We start from the raw sequence: 9591 nt of genomic DNA, 5'->3' as shown, positions 1-9591 counted from the left end.
TAGTCTTCTCTGCACCTTCCATTATCTTCACCTTCTATTTCTCTATTGTGAGTGGTGTTGAGTTTTTCCATTGATGGATATAATATCCTCCCTGCAGTTATCCTATATAAAAGCAAAATTTTATAAGTTTTATTCTAGTTGCTTGTCTATTAGTCTAAAGAGAAAACTTTCAAAACTTTCAATTTTAGCTTTATCCTCAAATTCTTCTGAATTAGTGTACTTATCTAATGCCCATTTTTAGAGCTTTTTTTCAATATTCACCACACCTGGTAAAACATCCCTTTCCTTTCCTTTTTCTTCTTCTGATTCCTTTCATCAAAGATTTGAGCTACCTGGACAGTTTTTCTGATGACAAAACCAGAAATGATCCCCATCCTTTTTTAAATAAATCTTTTCTGTTTCACCGGGAGGATTGTAGCCTCCTGAAAGGTGGTTTTCAGGGAACAATTAGAGAAATAACAACAGTCACACTTCCATAATTAGACAATATTTATTTAGAGTTGATTTATTCCCTGGCTGATAAACCATGGAGTTTTGCATGTCAACATTGCCCCCTGGTGTCCAAAGTGAGGAGGGGACACATTTTCCTAATTCTCTGAGGAGATTCTTTAGGTCCAGATGTTTCCTCAATATGAGAATGGCCGTTTGGATATTTAGAAAGATCATCCTGAAGTTTCATTTTCAGATTTCTGCCATGATAGTAAATAATATTTTGGTTTTTTTTCTTATAAGTCAGATCACGTTGGAAACAGAGACGGCAAAATTGGTATTTTGAATCCATTTTCCTCAATATTCATTGGCTTCTATTGTACTTTCTTCCAGAATAGCCAAGACAAAAGAATCCTTAAATCTAACTATATGCTGGTGAATCCTAATTAGCCAATCCAGGATCTGGGACTGAATCAAGCTGAAGAGCTGCTTTGAAGGTTTTTGCTTAGCTGCAGATTCTCTTCCTCTCACATTGTAGAGTTGTGCAGTAATAGACAGCTGTGTCCTCTGGTTTGAGGCTGTTCATTTGCAGATAGAGCTGGCTTTTGGCATTGTCCCTGGAGATGGTGAAGCGTCCCTTGACTTTGTCTGAGTAGTAAACACTAGATGACATTGAATGTATATCTGAAACCCATTCCAGTCCTTTGCCTGAGGCCTGCCTCACCCACTGCATTTGGTAGAAACTGAAGGTGAATCCAGAGGCTTGGCAGGAGAGATGGGGGGGACTCCCCAGGCCTTCTCACATCCCCACTTTTTTGTTTTCCTAAATCCAATGAAATCATGGAATAATCTTTCAGAAAAAGCCATCCAGATCATCTCTTCTAAACCTTCCCTAACATCCGATCTGATCTGTTCACCTCTGACTAAGTAAGATTCTTCTAACCATCTGTTCTCAACTCAGACTTGGCTTCACTATGCAAATTGTAGTCTCTTGAGGTGTCCAGTTTGAGATCCTTTTAGGGAACTCTTCCCAAAATGACTGGTTGTTCCTTTTTCAAGTGTGAGTCTATGACAGATTGTATTATCTGGGGTGAGGTGTTCTTATTTATTTTCCCAAACCCAATGAAGTCATGGAATAATATCATAGAAAATTCCATCCATGTCATATATTCTAAACCATACCTAAAATCCCATCTGGTCTGTTCACTTCCAACTAAAGAAGACTCTTCTAGACAGATTTTGGAAAGGTTTCCCTCTTGTCCCTTCACCCTAGCTTCCCTGGGACAAGGCTGACAATGAGATGGGTGGCATATAAATTGAATAAAAAGATAACACAGTTAGTATAGTGATCTAGTAGAAAGGGAACAATAGTAATAAGTTTACCCCAAGGGATTTATTAAAGTCATTCAATGACACCTGACTGTCTCATAATGAAGTGAGCTCATATTATAATGTAAATATAAGGTAAAAAGTTTACTTTATATTTACATTATATTCAAGAGGAAGTGGCTCCTTTAAAAAAAGATGAATTAATGGATGGATGGATGGATGGATGGATGGATGGATGGATGGATGGATGGATGGATGGGTAAGAGCATGATGGAGATGACAGACAGACAGACAGATAGATAGACAGACAGACAGATAGATAGACAGACAGACAGACAGAGAGACAGACAGACATATTTAAATCAAGTGAGTTTCTACCTTATTCTTTGTCTGTGTAGTGAAACATGGTAGGTCAAACAAAGTAAATAAATGATAAGCAGTTACACAGCAGAGGAAATACATGAAGGAATTGTGTAGGTACTACAGGTATTCCTCAATTTACAACAGTCCATTTAGTGACTGTTCGAAGTTACAATGGCTCTGTGGTTGAATGTCTATGGAACTTCTAAGTCTTCCAGGTCGTGGTTGTCCCAAAGGGGCCTTTTCAAGAGACAACTGGACTTTCTGGTTTTTCTTTGAAGACGTTTAACTTCTCATCCAAGAAGCTTCTTCAGCTTTTCACCCAAGAGGAGCTGAAGACATTTCTTGTATGAGAAGTGAAATGTCTTCAAAACAAAAACATCCTTTTGCATCTTGAAAAGGCATCTTTAGGATGACTCTTTGGTTAAGGACACTGAGCTTATGATAGAGATGATAGATAGATAGATAGATAGATAGATAGATAGATAGATAGATAGATAGGTAGGTAGGTAGGTAGGTAGGTAGGTAGGTAGGTAGGTAGGTAGGTAGGTAGGTAGGCAGGCAGGCAGACAGACAGACAGACAGACAGACAGACAGACAGACAGATTTAAATCAAGTGAGAAACCATGGTCTATTGCTCTTTAATTTTCACGTATATTTGGATAAATAGATTTCTCTATTCATATAGTATTTTTAACATATCCTACCGATACACGCAGATAGAAACACAAATAGATTAGGGGGGCTGTCATGATAAGTGTTAAAATAATTTTTTTTTAATTATTGGAACAATGGGTGGCATCACATTTGATTAATTAAAAATCCAGCTTTTCAGTGAAAAAATTGTGGGACTGATCAAAGACTCAGAATGGATGGAAGTTCAAAACAATAAAAGAAGGCAGCAACACCATTCAAATAGAATATAAATGAAACCCAAATACAGACTTGTATGAATGATATTAAGAAGCTACTCAGAGGCAGAGAAGGTTCTTGACGGGCTTCAGATTCACTTCCTCTCACTGTGTGCGTCTTGCACAGAAATAGACAGCTGTGTCCTCCGCTTTGAGGCTGTTCATTTGTAGATACAGCTGGCTTTTGGCATCGTCCCTGGAGATGGTGAAGCGGCCGTTGACTTTGTCAGAGTAGATAATGTATGTTGAGCTTGTATATATGTGGGCCACCCATTCAAGTCCTTTTCCTGGAGCCTGTATCACCCAGTTCATCCCATAGCTGCTGAAGGTGAATCCAGAGGCTTGGCAGGAGAGACGGAGGGATTCCCCAGGTCTCCTCAGATCCCCTCCAGACTCCACCAACTGGACTTGAGATTGGACACCTAAAATGAGAGTAGTTTGAGTCAGCCCTCCTAAATAAAATAATTAAAGGGGAAATAAGCTGAATAAGGAGGAAAAATATTACCTCTTAGGAGAGCAAATAAGAACAACAGGTTTTGCCACAGAATCATTTTTGCTTCCTCTAATGAAGAGAGGAGAATTGATAGAAAAGGATTCAGGGAAGGGCTTAATGTTTGTGTAGCCTGAAAAAGGAAATCTTGTGGTTCTTTTAAAGGTCAAATTGTACCCTGATTTACATATTGTTTTGGTTAAAAGAGACTCTCAGGGAGTTCACTGTTTAAGATTTCTTTGCACAGATTTTGCGTGCAATACAATAATGACAAAAGTAATAACAATAATTGCAGTTATAAAGTGAATGAAAGTCAAGAGTGGAATGCCTTATCATTACGTCCCAAAACTGCTTTTCAAAAGACAAAGCGACTTGATTTTTCCCTTGAGAACTTTTCACTTCCAAGAAGCTTCCGAGAAGGATGAGAAGTGAAACGTTTTTAAGGAAAATAAAGAAAGTCCAATTGTGTTTGGAAAAGAATCTTTGGGACAACCATGACCTTGATGATTGAGAATCTCTATAGATAATTTATTATTATGGTTCTTAATACAGTGTGCCAGATGTTTGCAGTTGATTTAGCATTTTTATCCCTTTGATCAGATGAGAAGTGAAATGTCTTCAAGTAAAAATTAAAAAAAGGTCCAGTTGCATCTTGAAAAAGCATCCTTAGGATGGCTTTTTGTTTAAGGACACTGAGCTTGTCTGCTGGCAATAGGACAAGCTATGTTCGAGACCTGAGTGTCTCAAAATGGGGTGAGCTCTAGTTCTTGCCTCAGTTCTTGCCCACCTAACAGTTCAAAACTATGAAATTTGAGTAGACAAATAGGTACCACTTTGGTTGGATGATAGCCGTGTTCTATGGGCCTTAGCATATAATCAAGCTGACCACTTGACCTTGGAATTTCTTTGGCCAATGCTGGCCCTTTTGGCAAAGAAATGAACTTGAGCATCACCTTCTAGAGTGGGACACAACCTTTTACTTTGTCTTTACTTTAAAAACAAGAAGAGGTAGCTCTTTTTTAAAAAATGTGATGGAGAAATGGATGGATGTGTGGATTAATGATATAGATGATAAATAGATAGATAGATAGATAGATAGATAGATAGATAGATAGATAGATAGATAGATAGATAGATAGATAGATAGATAGATAGGATAGATAAATAGATAAAGGAAAGAAGGGAAAGAGAAAGAAAGAAAGAAAGAAAGAAAGAAAGAAAGAAAGAAAGAAAGAAAGAAAGAAAGAAAGAAAGAAAGAGGTCAAGTGGGAAGTCATTGTCTATTGCTCCTTAATTTACAAAATATTTTTGGATAAAAGAGATTTCTCTACTCATATAATATTTTTTAACACACCCTACAGAAAAACACACAAAGAAACACAGATAGATTAGGGGGCTGCCATATTAGTGTTAAGATAAACTCTTTTTTTAATTATTGAGAAAGTGGGCAGAGTTACCTTGGATTAAATAAAAATCTAGCTTTGCAGTGTGGAAGTTGTGGAACTGATCAAAGGATCAAAAGGGATGGAATTTCAAAACAATAAACAAAAACACCCACATAATTCAAATTTGAATTTCAATTCAAATTCAGACTTGTGAGAATCATTTCGGAGAGCTGCGCAGAGGCAGGGAAAGTTCTTGACGGGTTTCAGATTCACTTCCTCTCACTGTGCCTCTTCCACAGTAATAGACAGCTGTGTCCTCTTCTTTCAGATTGTTCATTTGCAGATACAGCTGACTTTTGGCATTGTCCCTGGAGATGGTGAAGCGGCCCTTGACTTTGTCTATATACCCAATTGTACTTGATGCTGGATTTATCTCTCCAATCCATTCCAGTCCTTTCCCTGGGGCCTGTCTCACCCATTCCATCCAAGAGCTGCTGAAGGTGAATCCTGAGGCTTGGCAGGAGAGACGGAGGGACCCCCCAGGTCTTCTCACATCCCCTCCAGACTCCACCAACTGGACTTGAGACTTGGCACCTAAAAAGAAAGATGTATCAATAATCTCTCCTGTATAAAAGAATCAAAATGGAAAGGAACAAAACAGGGAGGAAACAATTACCATGGAGGATTGTCAGTACAAACAGCAAGTTTAGCCACAGAAGCATTTTTGCTCTGTGCAATGAATGGTGAGGAGTTGATCAGAAAGGATTCAGGAAAGTGCACAAACTTTGTTTAGTGGGTGTAGCCTGAAAAGGAAAACTGACTGGCTGTTTTAAGGGGAAAATTGGGACTTGATTTACATATTGGTTGACATAAAGGAAATCACCAGTGCATTTGCCTCATAGTTTTCTTGTTTACTCCCTACAATGTTGATTTAACTTTATAACTTTTAAGAAAAGTAAAATCTCCTTTAAGTAGAGTTGATTTGAATCACAAACATGATTCAAGGAACAAATGATGAACAACCACAAGGAACATTTGAGAGAGGCCTGTTTAAAAACATGAGCTACCTGGACAGTTTTTCTGATGACAATACCAGAAATGATACACATACAATACAATGCAATGCAATGCAATGCAATGCAATGCAATGCAATGCAATGCAATGCAATGCAATGCAATGCAATGCAATGCAATGCAATGCAATGCAATACAATACAATACAATACAATACAATACAATACAATAGCAGAGTTGGAAAGGACCTTGGAGGTCTTCTGGTCCAGCCCCCTGCCTAAGCAGGAAACCCTTCCAACTCTGCTATTGTACCGTTTCAGACAAATGGCTATCCAACATCTTCTTAAAGACTTCCAGTGTTGGAGAATTCACAATTTCTGGAGGGAAGTTGTTCCACTGATTAATTGTTCTAAATGTCAGGAAATTTCTCCTCAGTTCTAGCTTGTTCTCTCCTTGATTAGTTTCCACCCATTGCTTTTTGTTTTACTCTCAGGTGCCTTGGAGAATAGTTTGACTTCCTCTTCTTTGTGGCAACCCCTGAGATATTGGAAGACTGCTATCATGTCTCCCCTAGTCCTTCTTTTCATTAAACTCGACAGACCCAGTACCTGCACCTGTTCTTCATATGTTTTAGTCTCCATATCCTTTCCTTAAATAAATTATTTCCATTTCAAAATGAGGATTTAAGCCTCCTGAAAGGTGGACTTTTCTTCAGAGATTTTCCGGGGAAGAAACACAGAAATAAAAACTGCTGTACTTCCAAAATTAGACATCTATTTAGAATTGATTTATTCCCTCCCCCATAAGACATGGTGTTTCATGTGCCAACATTGCCCCTTGCTGTCCAAAGTGAGGAAGGGACACATTTTTCTAATTCTCTGAGGAGATTCTTGAGGTCCAGATGTTTCCTCAATATGAGAATGGCCGTTTGGATATTTAGAAAGATCATCCTGAAGTTTCATTTTCAGATTTCTGCCCTGATGGTAAATGAGAAAATGCCATTCAGTCTTTTTTCCCCTCAGAATTGCTTTTGTATAGGCAACTGGACATTCATGGTTTTTCCCTTGAGAACTTTTTGCCACCAAGAAGCTTCCAAGAAGGATGAGAAGTGAAACGTTTGAAAGGAAAATAACCCAAGAAAGTCCAGTTGTCTTTTGAAAAGCACCTTTGGGGCAACCATGACCTTGATGATTGAGAATCTCAATAGACAATTTATTATTATGGTTCTTTACACAATATGCCAGGTGTTTGCACTGGATTTAGCACTTTTATCCCTCTATGCTTTAGGGGGGGAAATGCTGGTTTACAGTGCAGTAAATAAATTAGCTACTTATAAACAGTTTAGGGAAGAATTTAAAGATAAGGGAAAGAAAAAATGCACCAAGAATAAAATTTCAATAGCTTTGTGGGAGACCAAACCTTTTTTTTATCATTCTTTTTGATCAAAGAAAGAACGGAATGCTGACTAAGCCACAAAGCATAATTTCAAAGCTATGTGTGAATTGCATAAAAATTCTCAAGTCACCAAGTGTAAATGAAAAATATTACAGGTAAGTAGAAATACCTGGACACTTTGGGATCCTCTTATCATGGTTTAATCTGAGCTGTTTTATCCATTTCACAAAGTGTTGGTTGTTGTTTTTAGTTGCTATTTTGTGTGGTGTTTCTATTGGTTTTTGATAGATAGATGAGATGAGATGAGATAAGAGCATTCAGTGTGATTGAGATGCTTTATTTGTATGCCACCCTTTTCCCTGGGGGGACTCAGGGCGGCTCACAACTCAAGGGGAGGGAGGACAAACAAGTCATAACATGAAAAGCGATACATCATTAAAAACACAACAGTCATACAATTCGAGTGGGGTTGAAATCTTTAGCCCCAGGCCTGTCCGGACAGCCAGGACTAAAGGGTGACGCGGAAGGTCTGGAGGGTGGTGAGGGTACGAATCTCCATGGGGAGTTCATTCCAGAGGGTCAGAGCAGCCACCGAGAAGGCTGTCCTCCGGGTAGTTGCCAGTTGACATTGTCCGGCTGATGGAATTCAGAGGAGGCCTAATCTATGGGATCTTATTGGCCTAGTGGAGGTAATTGGCAGTAGGCGGTCTCTCAAGTACCCAGATCCAATACCATGAAGGGCTTTGTAGGTGACAACTAGCACCTTGAAGCGCACCCGGAGACCAACAGGTAGCCAGTGCAGCTCGGGGAGGATAGGTGTTACGTGGGTGAAACGAGGTGCACCCACGATCGCTCGCGCGGCCGCATTCTGGATCAGCTGAAGTCGCCGAATACTCTTCAAGGGCAGCCCCATGTAGAGCACATTGCAGTACTCCAGAGGTCCTCCTAGAGGTCCTCCTAGAGGTCCCCCATGTAGAGCACATTGCAGTACTCCTAGAGGTCACAAGGGCACGAGTGACTGTTGTGAGAGCCTCCCGGTTCAGGTAGGGACGCAACTGGTGCACCAGGCAAACCTGGGCAAATGCCCCCCTGGTCACAGCTGACAAATGGTGTTCAAAAGTCAGCTGTGGGTCCAGGAGGACTCCCAAGTTGCGGACCCTATCTGAGGGGCGTAGTATTTGACCCCCCCCACCCTGAGAGATGGAACACTTGGCCAATTAGTGGGAGGGAAGCACACCAGCCACTCGGTCTTATCTGGATTGAGTACAAGCTTGTTAACCCCCATCCAGTCTCTAACAGCCTCAAAGCCCTGGCTCATCATGTCCATCGCTTCATTGAGTTGGCACGGGGCGGACAGATACAACTGTGTATCGTCCGCATACTGGTGGTATTTTATCCCATTCCGTCGAATGATCTCGCCCAGCGGTTACATGTAGATATTAAAAAGAAGGGGGGACAGGACCGAACCCTGCAGCACCCCATATGTTAGGGGCCTAGGGGTCGATCTCTGCCCTCCGACTAACACCAACTGTGACCTGTCCGAGAGGTAAGAGGAGAACCACCGTAAGACAGTGCCTCCCATCCCCACCTCCCTCAGTCGTCGCAGAAGGATACCATGGTCGATGGTATCGAAAGCCGCAGAGAGGTCAAGGAGTACCAGGATGGAGGCATGGCCTCCATCCCTGGCTCTCCAAAGATCATTGGTCAATGCGACCAAAGCGGTTTCTGTGCTGTAACCAGGCCTAAAGCCTGACTGGAATGGATCAAGATAACTGTCTTCCTCCAAGGACCGCTGGAGCTGAAAGGCCAACACCTTCTCAACAACTTTCCCCACAAAGGGGAGGTTGGAGACTGGACGATAGTTGTTTAGAACGGCTGGATCCAACTATGGTTTCTTCAGGAGGGGTCTCAACACCGCCGCCTTTAAAGCGGGGGGAAAGACCCCCTCCCGTAGGGAGGCGGCAACAACCGCCTGGATCCAGCCCCGTGTCACCTTCCTGCTGTTAACAACCAGCCAGGAGGGGCACGAGTCCAGCACGCGTGTGGAGGAACCTACAGCTCTCATAGCCTTGTCCACATCCTCAGGGGTAACAGCTTGAAAATCAATCCAGCGATGACCTACCAGATTATCCCTTAGTGCCTCAGCTGGTTCTGCAGGATTGGAGCCCAGGTCCGCCCGAAACCGAGCAACTTTATCCACGAGGAATTGGACATAGTCCTCAGCCCTACCCTGCAAAGAATTACCCGTATCCCTCCTATTTAGGAGGGAACGGGTTAT

General features: G+C 41.3%; 1 gene segment (V, D, J or C); it reads right to left on the bottom strand.

Annotated features, from left to right (window-relative positions):
• Window positions 1-934: 934 nt before the first annotated feature.
• Window positions 935-4047, bottom strand: LOC148046730 (immunoglobulin heavy variable 3-21-like). The segment is given in 3 exon segments: window positions 935-1091; window positions 3136-3451; window positions 3535-4047. Coding segments are annotated over 3 exon segments (519 nt in total).
• Window positions 4048-9591: the final 5544 nt, after the last annotated feature.

This window comes from Thamnophis sirtalis, unplaced genomic scaffold (genome assembly GCF_051295495.1).
Source record: "Thamnophis sirtalis isolate CommonGarterSnake01/CBP01778 unplaced genomic scaffold, rThaSir2_p1.2 scaffold_4, whole genome shotgun sequence".
NCBI classification, from domain to species: domain Eukaryota; kingdom Metazoa; phylum Chordata; class Lepidosauria; order Squamata; family Natricidae; genus Thamnophis; species Thamnophis sirtalis.
This window is presented reverse-complemented; position numbering and strand designations above follow the sequence as displayed.